A 22,333-nucleotide genomic window follows, 5' to 3' on the forward strand; every position below is an offset into this window, starting at 1 on the left:
ATTTTAAAAAAAGAAAATTGGAACATCGTATGTCCCCAAACAGTAATCAAGCATTCTGTCATAATTGCTCAAATTATAGTGTCTTGGAAGAAAATAGCTGCTAATTTTTTATTCAGATGAGAGAGCAGCTCCAGCCCTGTATCAGAAACATGCATCTATACAATAGGATACCTGCTATCTTTTCTAGCTTTGAGAACTGAAGCCTTGCAAAGCTCCCTGAAAAGATGAATTCCAAATACTATAAATAGGATGCGTCTTTGAAATTAGGTTAGAGACTGGTTTGCATTCTTGCAGTATCTACCAACATAATTTCTATTATCCTGTAATGTCAACAAAGAACGTGGCACGACTTCTGTCTCCTTGTGGGAGGCGTATAAAACTGTCATTCGGGGACAAGCCCTCTCATCGATTAGCAATGTTAAGAGATGTAAGCGGGAGGAGGTTGTCCGTCTTGAAACTGAACTTTCCATCCTTGAGGGAGAGTTGGATCCTGGAGCGTCCCCTGAGAAGCTGCACTTGTTAGACCTAAAACAGCACGAATATAGAGCACTTGTGACTGACGCTGCGAAAGAGATGAGTCGTGAACAGCAGGGGCGTCTGTATGATGTGGGGGATAAAGCTGGGACATTGCTTGCTTGGTTGGATAGGAGAGAATGCGCGAGTCGAGTTATCCCTGTCATAGTTGGTGTGAATGGTGAAAATATCACTGACCCTGCTGGGATTGTTGCCCGGTTCGCCGATCATTTTCGAGTAGTGTACTCCCCTGTGTCCGATAGACCAGAGCAGGACTCCCGTTTGCTTCTACGTGATATCTCACTACCATGCTTGTCTGGCCCGGAACGGGACCTGCTGGAAGCTCCGCTCTCGGTTGATGAAATTGCGACCGCTATCCGATCGATCCGCTCCGGGAAGGCCTCGGGCCCTAATGGACTCCCCATTGAGCTTTACAAGCTCCGTCCGGACGTACTGGCGCCGTATTTGCGATCAATGTTTTTGGAATCCCTTGAGAGAGGGTCTCTTCCTCCTGATCAACGGTTAGCCTCCATAGTGGTTATCCATAAGGAGGGAAAGCCGCGTGACCGCTGCGAATCCTTCAGACCTATTTCCCTTATCAATGTTGAACCTAAGATCTTGGCCAAAGTTCTTGCTACTCGTTTAGTTTCTGTTATAGGAGATCTTGTTCACCCGGACCAATCCGGCTTTATACCACATCGCAACACGGCACTTAATCTTCGGCGCCTCTATGGAGTCCTGGCGCGAGCCGGGACTCTGCGGGAGTCGGCCATCTTGGCGTCTCTAGACGCCACTATGGCGTTTGATACGCTGGAGTGGCCTTATCTTTGGGCGGTCCTTTCTAAATTCGGTTTTGGGCCCGCCTTTATCCGTTGGGTGCAACTGCTTTATACTGATCCTTTGGCCCAGGTAGTGGTGAATGGGCGTGTTTCGGCCTCCTTTGCGCTTGGTAGGGGTACACGCCAGGGCTGTCCTCTGTCCCCACTTCTGTTTGCTCTTGCTTTAGAGCCATTGGCGGCTTGGTTGCGATGGGAGCCATCCTTGAAGGGTATCAGATGGTCACCGGGATTTGAAGACCGTATATCTCTATACGCAGATGATATACTCTTATACCTTACGTCGCCTCGAAAGTCGTTGATCGTCCTTTTCGACGTTTTGACTTCTTTCAATAAAAATTCCGGTCTAGTCATCAATTGGTCGAAATCTTGCATTTATGTTCTTTCCGGCGAGGCTCCCCTCCTACCACGTGGATGTCCGATTTCGGTGGCACTCGAGGGATTTAAATATCTGGGAATCTTTGTTACCCTGGACCCCACGCTCCGTTACGAGCGTAATTTGCTGCCCCCTCTCCGACGTCTTCGAGCGGATATAGAAACGTGGAACAGACTTCCTCTCTCTCCCCTGGGACGAGCGGCGTTGTTTAAGATGATGTCGCTCCCCCGATTTCTTTATGCGCTGCAAAACACGCTTGACATAGTACCAGCCGGTTATTTCCGGGAGATTGAAAGTTTACAGCGACAGTTGATATGGGGGGGCCGTTCTCGTATAGCTCTTTCGAAACTCACGCTCCCTTGGTACGATGGTGGCATCGCACTCCCTGACATCCGACGCTATTATTGGGCCTCTCAACTAGGGGCCATCAACCACGGCGCTTATGCTCATTCACTAAACCCGGCTTTTGCGATGGATAAATGGTTGCTGCCCGGCGGCGATTACAACAGGGCTTTATACGCGAAGTCAGCCGGTAGATCTCTGACGGGTCCCACTAAAACGGCGGTACAGGTGTGGTATCGAGCTACGGCGGCCACGGGCTGGGCTGACAGGCTGACCCGGGCTACTCCACTCTATGCCTCGGATAAACTTGGCTCCCTTTGGCAATCGAAGGGATTCGATCGGTGGGACATGATTGGGATCAGCAGGGTTGATGATGTGTGGGTCAAGGATAGAATCAAAACGTTTGAGGAATTGAAAGTTGAGTATGGACTGAATGATAAGGAATCTTTTCGATATGCGCAAATCCGGCACGCGGTCTTGTCTGTTTTTCCCCGAGGCTCGGACGTGCCGGAAGCATCCCCGCTTGAAGATCGGATACTAGATGGGCATATCCCCGATAGCACTATTTCGCTCATTTATAAAAAACTGATTAATACCAGGATTGATTTATTGGAAGACCTCCGAGGGTTGTGGACCAGTGATGGTCTGGAGCTTGATGATGAAGATTGGCAAACCGCGATCTCTTCCCCGAAAGAGGTGGCTATTCCGGCACGCCTTCGGTTTGTCCAACTCAAAATTCTGCATAGGGTGTATGTGACTGGTCCGCGTCTGGTGCGAATGGGGTTCTCGGCGGATGGATTGTGCAGGCGTGGATGCGGCATGGTGGCTACGTTTCTTCATATGCTTTGGGAATGTCCTGCTGTGCTGAACTATTGGAATCGAGTACATGCGGTAATGAGCGAGGTTACGGGTGTGCGACTGATGCCTGAAGCGCGAAGGTGCTTGTTGAACATCTGGGAGCCGAATGATTACAATCTGGCGCAGCTTCGATGGGCAACCTTAGGTAACATGATTGCCAAGCGTGACATTGCCCAACTATGGGGCGCCCAGAGGCCTCCGACAGTCCTGGGGTGGAAACAAAACATGGATTGGTGCATGTTTCGAGAAAAAACGGTTTATGTTTCCCGTGGCAAACCTGGCAAATGGGGGAAGATCTGGACTCAGTGGAACACATATCGTGGCGATATCTGTGCTCCCCCCATATCGGAATGTGATATTGATTTGTCTTCCTCCCAACCTGATGTTTCCTCCGCAGGAATATAACTGTTTTGTACACTTCTGGTCTCCTTCCCCCCCCCCCCCCCCCGATTTATTGTTTGTGATGATATCTGATTTGCGTCTGTAACCCCCACCCACGGGCTAATTGGTGACACATTTCTATTGTAATGCCTTACTATGTTTTTGTTTGTTTTCATGTTTCTATTTTCAATAAACAGTTTCAACAAAAAGAACGTGGCACGAGCCTGGGTTTGGGGTATCGCCAGCTTATTTGCAGCCCCCGTAAGTCGCTTGCACTTCCCTTATTCTTGTGAGGGAGACTTTCCAATGTCACAGACAGAGGTCTACCAGGGACAAGGCCCCGGTTGTTGTTGTAACCCTCAAAACATGCACAAGGTTTTGGATCTGCAAGAGGCCATGCATCTGAAACCTTTCCTAGAAAGAGATAGCAGAACAGCCAAATGTGAGGAAGAGCAGGCCTGTGAAAGAAAGACACTGAGCAAGGCTTAGGTGTTTGAAGCATGTGTGGAGGTCACCACGAGGGAGAGAACCACCGATGTTCCATAAGGGCTTCACACCCCAGCTGGTCCGAGACGACCTTTGGATGATCAATTAGTGTGGCACATCCATTCCAGAAATCGTGAGATTGGGGAGTCTGTATTGTCTGGTTCCCGCCCGAAAAGGATCCAAAAGATTTTCCCCTACACTCAAGACACTACTGTAGCATATATTTGATGGGGCTATATCAAAACAATTCATGTTGACGCTCAAAAGATTTCACGCAATCAAGATATAGTCTTCATGAAAAATACAAACACTGCCAGCATAAATATGTTTAAATGATCAGCATATGGTGAAGAATGGATCCAACCCATTGACACTATGTAAGCCTGATCTTTATACAACCCTATACAACCGAGCTTTACCCCACCACCACTACCACTGGTCAGTTTACAACCAAACTTTCAAGATTCCAAACTGCCCCATTCCCTGTGTGCCTCCTCTGCACCACCGGTATGTCCTCACACATTTCAAAAAGAGCATCCAACTACAAGCCGAATTGTTTTCTCCCAATTTAAAAAAAAAACCATCACATTTCTGTTATAAGTGAGTCCTTGTGTACCCCTGTAAACGAATAAGAAGATAAATAGATGAGGGTGTGATGGAGGAGTAGAATGAGGGAGACACTAACAAAGGTATGAAATAGGAGCCTGAGAGCTTAAGTGAAAACAAATATTGAAAAGACCCAATCACCCATTCATCAGAAATTGCCTGATCTGTGACTGATTCTGCCCCAGCCAAGTTAGGCCTTCAGAGAGGCTTGCTATAAAATGTCCAGGTCTACGTTTAGGCCAGCACTGCCTCCTCATGAACCTCCCAATCTGAGCTCATCTGCGTGGCCAGTGAAGCTCTCCCCCAGCATCCTGAGACTCACCTCTCAGCCTCAGGCATCAAAGGTGGCAAAGTGTTCCTCCGTCCCTCCCTCCGGGGTGGTGGCTGATTTTCTGAGCCATAGGTCTGCACGCTCTCTTGATCAGAGTCTAATTCCTGCCCGCTCTCTCCAGCTGTTACCTGCGCAATCCGTGGGAGCGAATTCTGGCTGTCCTGTTAGGCGGCATAAATGGGCCATTTTATCTTACATGTTGGATGGTTTAATAATACAAGTCACCCTTTACAAAATACATTCAATCCAGGCCAACACATGCTCTATGTTACATTAATGTTCATGCAAGAACAGCTCTCCTGAGGGACTTCTATCAGCAGTTTAGGAAATTGCTTCTTTCTTTTAAAAGAGACATTTCTAGTGCCTTATTACATACTTTATTTAATGCATGCTATATATAAAAGTCTGCCTCAATTGTAAAACTAACTTTTCTTCCAGGACATGCTCGGCTAACTACTGAAAAATGTCCTTCCTAGGAGAGCTTTCTAACGAGGGATATGAGCAGTCTGTCTTGGAATGGAGATACCCCTTTAAATATAAGCAATTTAGAAGGGGCACCCCTAAAGAGTGATGTCAATAAGTGTAAACAACATTTATGCTGAAACATGATTAACTTCTCATAAATCTAACAGATAGACAAGAGAAAGCCTTGTGCTTTTTAAGGCATCTGTTCTTTAGCAGGAGTGACAGAAGGGCACCCAGAATTTTTTCGCTGTGGATATCCTGTAACACAACAGTTAAAAATGCACATTTTACTTTAGCATGTGTCAGGCCACCCTGCCTGACAACTTCCATTACAACTGATAGGTGAACCCCCTGCCACCAACAATGACCAGCTCTTGTGGCTCTATTCCTAACATTTGAAAAACACACGATTTGTCGTGGTTTACATCGATGGCCCAGAAAAAGCAACTGTTTTGGATGCATTCACTTTGCACCCTGCCACCCCCTCTGATTCTGGTGACAAACGGTGCTGCAGGTCCCAGATCTCCTTCCAGAACATCACAGATAACTCGAAGCTCCGCGTATCACCGCTCAAGACAGGGCTGCCTCTTCATCGTTAGCTCTTTCATTACTAGGAGCTCTATTTTAGCTTCATGAAACTTCATAGAAAGGGCGCTCTACACATACAAGTGCTGCGTTTAGACTAATGCTTTTTCCTGGTTTGGGGAAAATAAACCACTGAGAGTGTGTGGTAAAAATGTGATAACCAATTAGGGCTTGGATTACAGAACTCTGGCTGTGGGAATCAGACACGTCATTGCTGACGATGGACCTCTCAGAGTCACTGGACAGATGGGAAATCTACTGATCACCCAATAGGTTCGGCAGCCTCTCAGAGCACCTTTTGAATATTAATTCCGGGCATGTACTTCCGATCCAGAAAATAGATAGTACCTTCAGAGCTTTGATGGCGACTCGATTGATGATGGTGATTCGGTCAAGGCTGCCATCTTCAAGCTCCCGTAGGTAGATATCATACAGCATCTCCAGGTGGTGTGGCACAGCCAGATTGTGATCTACATGGAAGATTTCCAAACATGGTCAGATACTCAGAGACTGTCCCTCTTGCTGGAAAAGGCAGTGGATCCAAATATTGAAAGTAATAGCACATTTCACTCTCTAAAAGCAGACCATATTATATTTACAAAATCTATAAATTACTCATCGAGAAACTGTTCTTGGTTCTACGGCTCCATCTGTCATGCTTGGGGGCTTGGTCCTATTGGATGTCTGGAGCAGGGAGCCTAGCAGTGTAAGAGGTGAGAAAGAAAGCACAGAAGCCCGAGAGTAGAAGGCCTCACCGGCAGGCACTGCCCCATTGTCCCTGTCATGATTCTGGTAAACTCTCTCCTCTTTGAAGTGCAGGAAAGAGGCCAGTTTATAGCCAAAGGTAGAGTGGGGGATTTGTAAAGGAGAGGGGCTGTACAGTTAAAGAAGAGAAGTTTCTTAGGTGAATAAGTTTCACTTATTGATGCATCCAAGCCCTTCAGGCCTGTATTGTGAAGATTATGAAGCAACAAAATACCGAATGTGCAAGAAGATGAAGTCTGGACTCAATCCAGTTGAAATAGCAATAGCATGCAAGAAGTCGTGCCTGTGAAGAGCACGGAGAGTAGCCCTAAAGGAGGGTCTGCAGATTGCATTCATTGGGACATGACTCTGAAAATCAATAAAAGCAAATTTGTTCTTACTGCATGAGTAGGAGGGCCTTTCTGAGGGAGGTGGATGGGATGGAAATGGTTTTTCATGATGAAATACATTATGTCACAGTGAATAGAGAGCTCTTGTGCCTTTCCTGGGAGCAGGATTCATAAATATGTGAAACACAGACGTTTACTTATGAAACTCCTTAAACTTATTTATCCCAACGTGCAAGCTTGTGAAATGGGTGTTTAATACACAGCATAAGGTTTCTATGCGGGGACCCTGCAGCTGAAGGATTCGTTGCCGCAAGTGATAACAACTATAAAAATAGCCCATATTTATAAAGGGTTTACATTGCCCTTGTGTCATGCATGGTGATACAAGGCAACACAAGCCACTAATTGGAATGTACTTAGCCACACAAAGACACATTGCATGGCTCTGCATGACATAGTAAATCCAGAGTAATACGGGATAGGGCAAAACGATTCCGTGCATTACTCTGCATTGGTAAGAGGTTACATGGGCGTTCCCATGGATCCACCCATGAATTTTGATGCACTCCCAGATTTGCGAAGGTTGGTAAACATGGGGTTGCATTAAAATGGCATACTTTCCCAACAAAGGTGTAATGAGGAGAAATATCCTTATTACTCCTCGGTTTTTGCTCTTTCTAGGTGTGCTGTATTCTGCAGCAGACGCAGAAAGAGGAAAATGCCTCAAAGTATTGTTTTTGTGCAGGAAGGTTTCCCTTCACACACAAAAACAATCTTGCCTGTACCATGGCACACGGCTGCCTGCGTCAGAGATAGGCAGCACTCAGTACGCCAGCGCAGGGAGAGAGCAGGAATCTGTCATATCTTCGTAGATATGGCACACTTCTTCTCTCTTCCTGTCACACAATGCAGTGCAGGACATTGCCTTCCTGCATTGCGTTGTATGACTATTTGATAAATATGCCCTTACATTTTCAAGATAGCTTAGCTAATGTCACAAGAGGCCATGGGCCTCATTTATGAGGCTCTGCGTCACTTTTACGCCGCCAGTGCGTCACTTTTTGTGCCGCACCAGTGGTGTAAAAAATGCGCCTTGTTGCGCCATATTTACAAAGTGACGCATCTAGGTAGATGCGTCACTTTGTAAACCCCTGCGCCACATTATACCTGCGCCAGGTATAATGTATGTAAGGGGGGCGTATTGACGCAAGAAAGGGTCATGGAAGTGACGCAGTGAAATGTATGAGATTTCACTGCACCACTTCTAGGACTCAAATGCGTCAAAAACGTACGCCTGCCTCACAGCAGGCGTAAGACTGATGCAAGCCCTTTCACATGGGGCTTGCCCCATGTGTAAGGACACATTGCTGGAGTTGCGTCACTTTTGTTACACACTCCAACAATGCGTCACTTTTGCGCCTACAGATACGTCAGGAATACTGACGTATCTGTAACTCCTTGCGACATGATGCGTCATATGGTAAATATGACGCATCATTGGTGTCGCAAGGAGTGCGCAATGAAAAGTGACGCATCGCTGTTTTCACGCAGCGATGCGTCACATTTCATAAATGAGGCCCTATGAGCTTAAATGGCCCAGGAGCTTATTTCTCTGAAACTAAGATGAGTTTTCAAACAAGAGGAATTTTTTTATTAAGAGAGAAGATACCAAGACATTCCTTGAGCGACTTATCTCTGTAAAAAACAGTAATCTCTCCTACATTTGCCAAATCCGTCATACTTCTTGTGTGAGTAAAGGGCTGAAAGACAGGCATAACAAAATCATCAGGGAATGAGAGATTACTATCACTGTCTACCTGCCAGTGGCAAACCCGCAGCCACATACTTTATCATGGTTCCATTTCGTGGTGATGTCTTTTCTAGATACCTGAATTAATGTAATGTTTTTGTCAAAAAGCTTCAAAAGTAAAATTAAACATTCCAGGTCCTCAAACTCAGCACTTGAGAAGTAGGATGAAGAATTTGGCCATCTCTCTAATGGGAGGTCCTCTTTGAGAGGAATGTGAAAAAATGATTCACCGCCCTATTTATTAGATGTGAGAACAAATGTTAGTTTATTCAAAATAAAACAACTAGAATCGTGAGCCAAGTGAACTGCTACAAAATACGACCACGATTTTGTGAGCCAGACGGGGAGGAAGAAAGTGGTATGGGAACCATGGTTTCCAATGAAGGAGGATGGCATCTCCTGGTCTAGAGATTCTGCATGCCAATAATGCAGCACACTGGATAGTGCGTGAACTGCTTCACGAATACACGCCTGGAAGGAAACTCCCAGTTGAGAAAATAAGTCATTGTTACTTTTGGATTCCGAGATTACTCAAATGGGGCAGAGTAACCTCAGGTCATTGGGTCCTCTGGTTGGTTCGGATGGTCCACCAGCAATCTATTGATAACTAGCAGAGTTTCTTTGAATGAGTGCTCCTGACTTGCGGTGATGGAACATAACTAGTATGGGGTTAATATAGATCACACTTGCATCAATTTAGTGACTAGAGAAAATATCAGAGAGCCAGAATATTTAACTTGACTTGTGGAATATTGCTTTGTACTTTTCTTTCTTCGTGACATCACAGAACATGAAATCAAAAGTTTGTGAAACTACTTTCCCATCCCTACCTTAAAATGTCTGATCACATGGAAAATTCAGGATTAAAAAGGTGAAAAGGAATCCTCACAGAAGGTAGGTAACTTCAAGCCATCAAAGCTAGACCTACTTTATAGTGTCTGGAATGAAAATTGAGAGTATATCGCCTAATCTTAAAATGGAGCATGAAAAACAAGTATTCAACCAGTCCCTCTTCTTGACTGTAGGATGCAGGTGTATCAAATATGTTTCATCATAGTAGAAAAAGTTCTTTCAGGAAAAAGATTCTGCTCCTGTCTGATCAACGTGGGGCATGACGGGCCTAGGTGGGAGGTGTGGTCATTCCAGGCTCCTCATTCTGTGATTATGGTTGATGAGTTGCCTGCAATTATGGACTGAACACCTCCTCTACATCAATTTGAATAATGTGCTGTAGAAAGCTCAAATCCCTGAAGGTAAAAGAGACAATCTATTTGGTAGTGAGACAATGGATGTAACCATCAGCCCAGTGATAGGGAACAGGGGTCAGAATGCACATTCGCCCTCCAGGTTCTGAAATGGTAACTTATGGAACTAGGAGAGGAGGCGTGAGGAATGCGATGATGAGGATGCAAGTAGTGCAGACAGAAAGGAAGAAATGTTCAGAGCTGGCCAAAGACCTAACTTATTGCTGGTACTGGAATCACAGGCATTGCTGGCACTTGTGTAAGGGCATTTCAAAGGGGCACTAGCATTGAGTTATAACTATCATGGATCTGTTGTCCTGGAGTGAACTTATGGGGTTGTTGTCCGGTTACATTACAACACTACTTTTGCACTACATCTACAATGTGAATTAACCAAAAGATTGTATTGTGCCAGATGCACTAACCTGGCAAAGCACAAGGAGGCTTCTTGCAAAGATTCATAAAAATGTTGTCTCATTAATATTTATGAGGCAGCTAGCTCCTTGCGATATTTCAATTACACTGATTGAATTTTGCGTAATTTGCAACATTTCATATTACACTTGTTAACGAACGGCCTGAGTTTACACCATTACACTCCATCGCATAACTGAGATTGCATTCACGTACAAATTCCATTGTGGAAGCACTGGAACAATGTGAACCATGTGAATGTGAACCTGTTCGTGTCACATGTGATTTTGTGCTTTATTAGGACATATTTCAAGCTAAGAAAAAAAGTGAAAAATGCCCGATCCGCATTTCATATAATTATTCTTGAATTTTATCTAATTTTGATCAAGGAAATTACAGGAATTTCACTTAGGATGAGACAGGACTCATTCAATGATTCATTTCAATCAGCTATGAAAGTGGGCCTCAGTTTCTAAATTAACAGAGCTGGCTCTGCAACCCCTGTCCCACAGAGGAACCTGGTCATTCATCGGAATATTGTCTCCCTCCACCCCAGTCCCCATGCTTACTGTTCTCTTTTGCACACTAGGGGGCAGATTCACAAGCCCCTTGAGCCAGTTTTGCGCCGCCGCTCTGTCACTTCTGTGACGGAGCGGCAGCGTAAACCTTGTGCCACGTTGCACCCTATTTACAATGTGACGCATCTAGGGAGATGCGTCACGTTTTAAAGCCCTGAGCCACATGAAACCTGCGTCAGGTTTCATGTGGGCGTTCTGGCGCGGGGGGTGGGGGGGCGTTCCGGTGCAGTAAAGCCTCGGTAAAGTGCCTGAGTGAAACTACCAGATTCCACTCAGTGACTTTTCCGACGCCGCTGCGTCAAAACCTTGCGCCTGCTTGAAGCAGGTGTAAGGCGTGACGCACCACATTATATATGGGCAGCCCACGAGCATTGCTGGAGTTGCGTCACGCTTGCAACGTAACTCCAGCAATGAGCCACCCTTCCGACGGGAGATGCGTCACACATCTGTTTATCCTTGTGCCACAATGCGCCGCATAGTAAATGCGGCGCATCTGTGATGGTGCAAAGGTAAACTTGCCTGACGTATCTTACCTGGCGCATCCCTGCTGATTTGCAGGGATGCGCCAGTTGTCATAAATCTGCCCCTACAAGCGGTCCTTCACGAATCCCATCGTAGTAGGTGTGATAAGGTGTAATAACTAATGTGGTTGTGTAGGTAGGTTTCCGTGTAGTAAGGTACCGTATATTCTTTTAGGGAAGGTGGCTTTGGAGCTATTTAAATAACGAAAAAATATTGAATACAAAGTCAATCTGGAGAGTAGCAAAAACAAAAAAAAAGAGTTGTGCTACTAAGAAGGAACCTTTGTGTGAACCCGGGCGTATCACTGTTAAGATTTTCATCTATGTAAGGAGAAATATGTTTTGTGTGAAGTTCCGTGACTGAGATTTTTGATCTGTTTAAATTGGACCATTTATGTAGAACTACTTGCAAGGGAAGCACAGAGTCAGGATATAAAAGAGAAAGACTACCCCTGGGGTGGGTACCACTGGTTCATTAGGTTAGCCAATATACTACCACAATAGTCACCCTAATGACCGATCCCTTTTAAGTAAGAACACATGGACTAGCCTTGCCCAGTCAGCTGTGAGAGGGAACTAAAAAAAAAATAGTAGAATTAAGTGATAGGGATATCACCTGAAGATGTTTTGAAGCCTCAAAGCATACTCTGAAAGCAATAAAGAGGATCAAAATGGGTGGTGACTAAACAATTGGTGATCTACCTTTTTCCTTTAAAATGGTCAGAAGTGCTTTAGGGGCTGCTTGTGAAAACACAATGGGCTTGTGTGCCAGAATGCATGAGAGGGTATAGCCAGCAGAGCCTGGCAGCGGGCGAGCCACTCGGTCTCCCAGAGTCAATGTCTAAGCAATATGAAAGCACTATAGGAAAAGCGTCATTACTGTGTTTTTAGGAGGGTCCCCGACATGGAGAACTGAAGGAGCTGTGGCACAAGAATAAACTATGCTATTTATGTGCCCTATCTGGGTCAGAATATCATATAATAAAATAATGCCTGACATAAACATTGTGTACTAAATATAATTTACAAAAATAGATTTTCTATTATTAACTCCAATAGGGCATTCTATTGTAACCCATTTTAGGGAATAATATTGATAACAGAAGATAGTCTAGTTATTGTATTCTCTTACTATACCTATCACACCTGACAAGATGGCCGATCAGACACATTGAGCCCATGCTCCGATGTCCCAAGTAAACACCCGTCCAAATTCTGTCTGTATGAGCCCGGATTGTACACTGGCTGCAGTACGGTGTCCCAGGTGACTAATAGGAGCTCGGTTGAATGGCGCCACATCCTTGCAGTGGTGGCAGAGAAGCTCTGTGAATCCATGGCCAGTCAGGAAGCGCAGGCAGGCCTCGAGTCTGCACTGGGGCCTCCAAGTGCTGGGCAACAGAGGTTGATGCAGGAACTGCAGGCAGCAGGGCCATCCTGCATCCTGTGACCACAAGGGGTCAGCGGTCAGAAAAGCGAGGCCGAGCTGGTTGTCCCCCCGGATCAGTGATCTAGAGGGCCAGCTTTGGTTGGGGGACACACCAGGCCGCGATGTAAGGAGAGCTGCCGGTGTGGTGACAGTCAGACCCTTCTCCCCCTTTCTAAAACACAGATTGGTCACAGTGCTTTGACTGGGGGCCCGAGTCAAGAGCGGGTGGCCTGCTGAAGGTGCAGCCTAGCCCAGATACATCAGCGGTGAGACTGTAAAAGAGCTCCCCAGCGGACACAGTTGTTCGGAAGAGTTCACAATCTGCTGATCGGCGTTGGAGTGGGATCAGCGGAGGACATACCTGTCCCTGATCCTCGACAGAAGGGAAGGAGCTGGAGGCCTTCTACCTTAGGAGTCACAGGTGGGTGGAAGCCTGCCGTCAACTGAGACAAAATTCCTCTTGCTACAGGAGTGCTCTGAGGGAGCACCTTGGAGGGAGAGATGCACTGCAGGTAATGTCTCTTCAGGGTCTGAGGCTGGCATAGCTGTGAGGACTGTGATACATGGACAGGGGATGGCCCTGGGGCACCTCTCCCTCCATTCCACAGCCTGTTTGCATATAATCTGAGGGCCCCATTGGGCGGGTGCCCTGGCACAGCATGGGGAAAGGAAAAATTGCTAGGAGCCAGCAGAGTAACACCATTATGTAGTATGTGATGCCACAGGGCTCCACCACTCTGAGTACAAGACAGACAGGGCCTCTGCAGATTGAGCAAAATGAGGACCCGTCCAGAGCGGCCATTCTTGAGGTCATCAAAGGCTCGTGCACTGCCCTAAAGGGAAGAATAATGCAGTTATTATAGAATTTGCCTCCTGTGCACAGACTTGCGTAAAGTTGTAGACAGGGTAACAAGTACGAAACACACCCTCCATGACCTGAGTAAAGAAGTGATGACGCTCAATGATCAAGTGACCCGCCTAATGGCAGTTATCAAGAAACTGGAAGGTAGAGAAGAAGACGCTTTGGGTCAGTCTCACAGGAACAATTCGCACCTGTTGGGCTTCCTGGAGAGAGTGGAGGGTGATTCGGCTTTCTGGAGGAATGAATCACTCATACCCAGCAGCCAAAGAGGTTATGTGGAGAGCAATGAAACAAGCCAAAAAGGAGTACTCCTGCTACTTTCCTACAGACGGCATGTATAGCACACTGGATCATGCATTGGGAATGGTATCAATGAACACTGGGGTAAAGACAGCCACATATCTGGGGAGATATTTATCATACCATTTCCCTCTTCGGCTTGACCTATGTGGGTCCAGTTCGCACTAGAAGCTCCCAGACTAGAGGCTGCCGCCTGACACACTTCTCGAAACTGCATATACGGCAATGCTGGGTGAAGCACTGACCGCCTACCTGGAAGATAATTGGGGTTCGATGACTAGTACAGGTACGTAGTGGGAGGTGCTGAAAGCTATCATGAGGGGGGAATATATGAGCAAAATTTGTGACCTCCTGAAGTAGCGCATAGGCGAGTTGGGAGTGTTGGAAGGTAGAATAACATAAGCGCAGAGGCGAGAGGCTGATGCTCGAGAGTAGTGGATGGAGCTGGTGACCCTCAGAAGGCAGTTGGGGGACACATGGGATGGACTAGACAGGCTCAGGCAGAGGGAGTACAGACAGAGGCTAAACCAGGAGGGCAAGAAGCCCAGCAAGCTCCTTGCATGGCTACTTAAATTGGAAATGGACATGCCCCCTATCATGGCACTGAGGCAACTGGACGGGACTTCTGTGACAATTCAAGTGGCTATTAACACTACAGTTAGAGACCACCTGATGAGTTTGTATGGCGAGATTCTACCGGCTGACTTAGATCACATAACCGCATATCTGGCACAGGTAAAGCTTCCTGTGGTCTCGCCGGTACTCCAGGAAGAGCTTGAGGTGGAGGTCTCGCCTGAGCAACTGAAAGTGGCGCTGTGGAAGATGACTAGAGGCAAGACGCCAGGGAGCTATGGCTTTCCCATTGAGTTTTATCAGGCCTTCGCAGCACAACTGGCAGAGCCGCTGCTTGAGATGTCCAGGTCAGCTAAAGGGCGGGGAACGCTACCCCTACCTTGCTGGAAGGAGTGATTTGCATAGTGCACACCGGGGAGTAATGTAGTGGACCCTTCCTCATACAGGCCCAATACTTTGCTTAATTCAGATACGAACGTGCTGTGTAAGATCCTGGTTGAAATGCTGTGTGGGGTGGTAGGAACCCTGATACATGACAACCAATGTGTCTTTATACCTGGTCGTAGCACCACTATGTATCTGAGAAGGCTTACACATGCTCTGCATTCAGTGGGGCACAGCTGGTAGGAGCTTGTGCTGGCATCAGGAGACCTCACGAAGGCGTTTGACATGCTGGACTTGATGTAACTGATGCAGGTTTTGCAACAGATTGGTTTTGTACCAAATTTCTGTTGCGCATCTAGAGCCAAAGTCAAGAGTGGCAGAGTGGTTTCCAGGGACTGGGAGATGGAACTCAGTACACGGCAGGGATGCCCTCTATCTCTGTTGTTATTCACCCGTGTGCTTGAGCTGTTGGCTGTAAAACGTAGGAGGGACCAGAGAGATTTTGGCATCACAATCTGGGATGGGTACACCTGATATCTCTATATTGAGATGATTCTATCTGAGGAGACTGTATCACACTTGTTGTCACAACTTTGGTGCCGCAGCTGGTCTCCAGGTCAACAGGCGTAAGTCTTTGTGCCCACTGGCTGGTGGCACTGCGTATGACGCGGTCGATCTACCCGGTTTTGGAAAACGTGGCTACTCTCAGTAGAAGGATGGATAGTGGTGATGAAAATGGTCTTCCTATACCGATGCCTCTAAATAATCTAGAACCCACTGCACACGCTTGCACGGAACATCGCTGCCATTCAGATGTATCAGTGCAGACATGTCAATTGTGGATTGGAGAGAGGGAGGCTGTGAAGCAGTGGGAGGCTTCTATCCTGGAGAGTGATTCCTTACTTTTGCAGATGTCTGTGATGGGTTCTCTATGGGGAGCAGTCAGAGTTTGCACTATGCTAAACTTGCAAGAACGGCGCAGGAGATTTGGACAGGATTCCCGGAGATGCCCTGACAGACGGAGACATTGCAGGTGGTGCTGGCTTCAGGCCTCATCCCGCCACTTAGTTTCTCCACTTTACAAAGCACTGATGAAGGACAGAGTAGGGATTAGCTCCAAGGCCTGGATGGGAGAGTTGGGGGACCATTTAACAGGCATCAGAATAACAGAAACACAGAGTCACAACACAGGGCACTCCGGGTGGCATGCGCTGCACTGACACTGAGAAGTGGGGTGACGGCCCCAGCAGGGCAGCCGTGATGAGGAGGGGGACAGTCGAGGACAATAGAAGATCGAAGGGGTCTTTGGTATATCCATGGTTTCTGGAAATAGATGTAGCATGCATAAAACACGATAGGGGGGAGGTGTGGCTCTGATTTGGAATGGATTGTTAAACTTTAAGACAAGTGAACACTGATATGTTGTTGTTGTTGCTGTTGGATTATTGCTTACAGCTGTATGTAACAGTGAAAATGGTATATTAAAATAAATAAAAAATACCAATTTTTAGGAATAGGGAATTATAGATAGTCGGCTGCATCCAACTGCATTGTTCTGCTGCTTTGTTTTGATAATTAGCAGCAAGAACCAGAATAAACACTATTTAAGCGGCGGTATGGCAGCTGTATGTTTCTGCCCCCTAGTGGAAGTTCATTATTACTGCAAACAGTCTAAATAATACCCACAGTAAGTGGTAGCCAAGAGGTTTTAGCATCAATAACATGCAGAACATAGTACATCACACTCAATGAAGAAATGGAAAAGTCAATGATTCGCATATAAAACAAACAAAGGCTAATTCAGTATGCTTCTCTATTTTTCGTAAGTATTAACTGCAGGGCAAAAGGAGTGTCATCCTTATGGGCGTAAGCTAATATTTGCTGGAGTAACCCATAATAAAATGTCTCTGGTGATGTCCCTATGTTACTGGTACAGGGCTACTCCAAAACATATAGACATTTTACGGCTGTTTGGTGGTGGGCAGAGTGCAAAACTTCTAGGTGATGTCCACTTTCTGCATTGCCATTATTGATATCAATAATTATTCTCACCAAAGGTGGAACTGGTGGAAAATACTGGAGATAATCAGCGTGGTTAGAGGAACCTGACTTTTTTTTTAGCAGGACTGGTCTCTTAATAAGTAATTGCATTTAAGATTGATACAGCAGAAACAAGTTCCTCAAGATAATACTCAAAATTTGGAGTGTGTGGTGAAGTCTACAGAATTCAGAGTTTCTGGAACATTGTGAGTGCTTGTCAAGTCTTGCTTTATCTGCTTAAATATATTCCCACACCAGGCCTTACCACCGATGATCTGCCGCTGCTGTTGAATTATCTCGTCACACAAGGCCCGGTGCTGTTCAAACCGCTGCACTACATAGTTCTTCTGACGGATCATGTTGTCTTTGAGCAGGGCGTTGGACTGCATCTCTGTGTTCTCTATCTCTAGTTCATGGACCTTGCAGAGTAGGCTTAGTACCTCTCGCTGCTCCTCAGAGCTGATCCGGCGTGGGAGGACCTCCTCCAGCCGCCGGGCCTGGTACCGAATCTCCTTGAACCTCTTCTCCATTTCCAGCTGAGGAAAGAGCAGCAAGCACCAGTCAGGAAAGGATTAGAAACATAATGCAGGAATGGTGTTACAAAATGCTGAAAAAACTTAAAAAGATAGTTAGCACTGACCCACAAAAATTAAATCTCAAATCAGTGGTTTGTAACATTGGACATGTCCAAGATTTCTAACCATTTTATCCATCATTATACCAATAAATTATCTATATATTTCTTTGTTTCTTTTCATCCTTATTCTAAACTAATTTGAACATTTCCCATCATCATTAAGATTTGTTTCAATTTTGAATAAATAATAGTTAAATAAAAAAAAAATGGGAAACTGCAAAAATGAAAGAAAGTACCATCCTTCAGAACAATAATTTGGCACATATTTTACCTGACTTTGCATGGTGCATGCATTAGAAGGAGTCAAGCTACACTTCATGATAAAGAATTGCCCAGTTAAACAGATGAATCAAGAACTAAAAATTGTGACTCCACTGATGAATACTGAACAACACTTCTATCACCACCTAGTCAGAGTTTCATACTGAGACGTTTCAGAAATGCACTCTTCGGCAGTGCAGAAAACAGCCTAATCATATTAATGAATCTCTGCCTAATCATATTAATGAATCTCTGGTTTACCATTTTTAACCATGCTCAGTGCAAACTTAGCTACTTACTTTCCGCTTTCGCAGCTTCTTCTGCTCCCCCACAAGGACGGTAATGTTCTCCCTCGCTACAGTAACCTCCTGGGGCTCCATGATGTCCGATTGATCATCTCCAGTATCTGAATCTTTTTCGCTATCATCCTTGCCATATGTTTCCTTTCTCATCTCCTCCCTCCACTTGCGGGCACGGCGTGTTTTCTCCTGCTCCCAACTAAGTTACCAAGGATGGGAATAAAAGGATTAAGAATGTTGCCAACAAAATAGATGTTCAACATACTTTACTAGCAAAGGTGCATGAGAAAGTGCTTATCTCAAACAATAGCTCTAGTTTGCGACACATCTGTGTAATAGGTCCCCTGGTACTCTTTAACAGACAGTTCCATACACGTGAACTCTCCTTGTTCGGCACCTGGGTCTTGGGCTTTCCTGCTGTATTGCTGTGGCTGAAAACCTGTTGCCATTATTTCTAGGTCTCACTTGGCGTTAGCAGCTCACAGTGCTACCCTCGCTATGCAAGGCCTTTTTGTAGTCTATTCTACATGTGCACGCATAAGGAGGGACAAAGATGGCGTTGGGCTGTCCACATGCACGTGCATTTTTAGGTCTTGCATGGCGTTAGCAGCGCTCAGGGAGAAAAATGCACGCGCATGTGGACAGCCCAACGCCATCTTTGTTTTACTTTAAATGGACTTGCGCGCTTTCGTACACTTTTGCTTGTGCCAAACCAAATGTGCACGCGTATAGACAACAGATGTGCACGTGCTCGTGCATGGCGGCGTGCTTTCACTTTCCCTCCCTCCCCATGCCCAACAGTTGGACATGTACTTTTTTTGCTGTGTATGAGGTCGTTTCTGGGAAAGAGAGGTTTGGGAAATAACGCCCTTCATCACGTCTTGTTGTTACTTGTTGGCTTTGGGGCTGTCATCGTCGGAGAAGGAGGGACCCCCGTGCACAGGCCCCACGTAGAAGCTTGGAAGTGTGTGGGCTGAAGCCGGGCCAGCTGTTGGACTTGTGGCCGGAATGAGGATGGGGGCGTGCCTGCCATCGAGGGGTCTGCTGATGGTCTGTGGCCTGCTGCTCTGCCTGACGAGGTGAGTGCAGAACACAGGGGCTGGACATGTGGGCCGGACGGGGGCTCCCACATGCATCTTATGCAGAAGGATGATGATGATGACAATGATTGTTAATAATTGTGATAATAATATGTGCTTGACATAGCGCTGTGGCCGCCTCTAAGCGCAGTCAACAATGGTTGTTAATAGAGCCCAAGTGAGTGGTGCAGTGGGCACAGTATGGGAGCACACTCGGTTATGCATAGTCATGTCACATACAGACCCCAAGAAAGCGTCGTGCTCCGCCCTGCTGCTTGCCCAGGCCATGTTGGTTTGTTGCGCTCTCCTAAGTTACAGTCAATGGATGAATGTGTCTTCTTGTGTACACACATTGAGCTATAACGGTTTCAGGCTTGTATAGCGCTTGGCAGATGGGAGAGATGAGGCGCATGCAGCCTGATGCCCAGGAGTGACACGCCCGTGAGGTGACATGCGCATGGGATGGTTTGCCTTACACTTCATAGTTCAGTTAAGTTGGGGTCTGGGTTTTGCACCCAGTACTTAGGGTCCAGCAGTCACCAGTTTAACCAGTAGCATGTTATAGTGCGATGTGTTGATATGCTGCTCTGTGTTCTAAATTATGCGGTGCTATGCTGCATATGTTTTAGCTATTTCTAATGTGCTTTTGTGCTCTGTTATGTTCTATGCTGTGCTATGTTGTATATGATTCTTTTCTATATCTCAGGTGCTGTTAGGTGCTGCGCTATCTTATATGCTATGCTATGTTTTATGCTATGTTATGTGTTTTCTTATGTTAAGCTGTGTGTTATGAGCTTCTATCTTGGGTCAGACTGAACAGTATAATCGCACCATGTCACACTGTTTTCTGTCCTTTTATGCCACACTATGCACCACTGTGTAATATGGGTTCTCTGCTGAGTAGACTATAGAATTCAAATGGGCGCTGAACACACTCATTATATCCTGCAAATAAAAGCAGGGACATTGGAATTGTGCAATTCTGCCTTCGTGGAGTTTTCCACATCATTGAGGATTTGCCGCATTTTGCACTAAGTTGCAGATTTTAACAAATAAAAATTCTAGTTAAGACGTATCAAAGTTAATAACTAGCTACCTCAGAGGGTTCTGATTCCTGCATTTAGGGGTTAAACTGACATTAATAAAGTGAAATCAGCCCATATGGTGTTAACAAGGGTAATAAAAATGACAAATTAGTGAAGCATACTGCCTCAAATTGTATGTACCGCAGTACACCACATAATTCATCTTTTCTTGGCGCATAATTTAGTAAACTCTGCCTATAATGTGGTCCTCCCCTGCCGCATAATTAGATAGGCCCTGAATATCAGTAATTTGGGCTGGCTCCATGCTGTGCCATGCAGCATTTTCTTTGCTGGTAGCGTTGCACTATAACTTGTTCCAAGGAAGTTTGTACACCTGTGCTTCACTGGTGCACAGGTCTCTGCACAGGTGCAGGTCTCTCTGGAAGGGAACTCTCTCAGCCCGAACCACAGACATGTCTCATTGCAAAGGAACCAGTCACACTAGCAGCACCAAATGCAATAGGTCTTGCCTTTCATTAAGTTAAAGCCATTTGCTTTGCTATACAATACCATTAGCATTAACTTAATCAAAGGCGAGACCTATTGCATTTTCAATGCTTGTTTGTCTTGCCACCATGCCATGGCCCTCTCAGATCCTGGCTACAGGTCATAGGATTTACAACCCAATATCCATATGTGAGAATGCATTTAGAGCTTAGAACTCTAACACCAACCAAATCTCAGGAACCTTTTGACAACATCCATTCCTGATTACTATTCTAAGAGTCTGGGACCTCAAGTCCTAGGATTTGCTGTCATATGTTAATCCGAGTGAACTACTGGGTTCAGCCGTAGCATGAGTATTCCTAGAGGTATTCAAAATAAGTAGACACTCCTTCAATTTTTGGCATCTAGTCTTACAATTTGCCGCTCCTTGTCTATCGGAAATTCACATTATTAGGTCGAGGACCGTGTGCTGCGCTTGCGCAGTTCGGTCCGAAGATTTAATGTTTCTTAGAAAGGGGCTTGAACTCGCCTCTCTTCTCCATTGGCTGGCCTTGTAAATGCTGGCCAGCCATTGGAGGAGAGGGGCGTCACTCCCTTTAAGCCCCGTCTTTTAACGATTCGGGGGCGTTTTTTCTCTCTTCTTTCTCTCCCTGACGTCATCGGGAGAGAGCACGCCCCTCATCAAGCTGCCTGCACGCTCAAGTCGGCTCTCTGATTGGTTTACAACTCCCCAAAGACACTACCATTGGTCTTCCTCATTATCCAATCAGAGGGCTGACTGGCGCGTGTAGGCAGCGTGACAGACAACAGGCATATGGATACCAGTCGGAGCCTGCCGCAGTCCGAGATCTCCCTGATCGGCGTCCCGCGGACCGGCGATGTCTTCGAACTGTAAATAAATCCATTGGACACTTTCAATTAAGAGCTCACTCGGCTTTTATTCAGTTACACGCGCAGAGACGTCCGTACGTACCTGCGCTCAGGTGTCTGCCAATCGCTTACAGCCTCAGCAAAATTGTGCCCTAACCCGTTTCTCTTCTTTACCAGGCTCTGGCATCATGTGAACACGCATGCGCCCTAAACCCCCCCGCACCCCTCCTCTGCCAGTAAGCGCCGCTTCGGCGGGCGGCCTGCACATTACATCCCCTGGCCTTCGGAAGGAGCCCCCCTCCCCCGCCAGCAAGCCCAACCCAGCCATGACCCCTCGAGCGCCTGCCGCCCGATGGGCGCCGCTCCCCCCGGTACCCGGCCAGACAGGAACGGAAGGACGACCACCCCAGCGCAACCCGACACCCCGACCCACCCGAGATGAGAGCACGCAACCAGCGCGATGCCAGCAAGTGGAGCTCGCCCCCCTACTACCCGGAGCACCAAACCACAACATGCTGCCCCATAAAGCGGGGAAAGGCTGTGCCGCTAGGAGACCCGACCGGACCCTAGCCCCGCGCACCGGAAGGCATCACCAGCTCCCCCCCAAGCTCGCCCGACCCTGCGGTCATG

At 46.5% G+C, this 22,333-nt stretch overlaps 1 protein-coding gene across 2 annotated transcripts in view; it reads right to left on the bottom strand.

The window, feature by feature from the left end:
* KIF19 (kinesin family member 19) overlaps positions 1–22,333 on the bottom strand; it is a 425,797-nt gene that overhangs the window by 36,758 nt on the left and 366,706 nt on the right. For both annotated transcript variants that reach the window (XM_078654238.1, XM_078654237.1), the window contains exons 12-15: positions 18,223–18,421; positions 17,291–17,561; positions 6,128–6,249; positions 4,721–4,890 (exon numbers count right to left, since the gene is read on the bottom strand). In XM_078654238.1, the coding sequence (XP_078510364.1) occupies positions 4,721–4,890; positions 6,128–6,249; positions 17,291–17,561; positions 18,223–18,421 (762 nt within the window). The remainder of the gene's footprint in view (positions 1–4,720; positions 4,891–6,127; positions 6,250–17,290; positions 17,562–18,222; positions 18,422–22,333) is intronic.

This window comes from Lissotriton helveticus, chromosome 7 (genome assembly GCF_964261635.1).
Source record: "Lissotriton helveticus chromosome 7, aLisHel1.1, whole genome shotgun sequence".
NCBI lineage: Eukaryota > Metazoa > Chordata > Amphibia > Caudata > Salamandridae > Lissotriton > Lissotriton helveticus.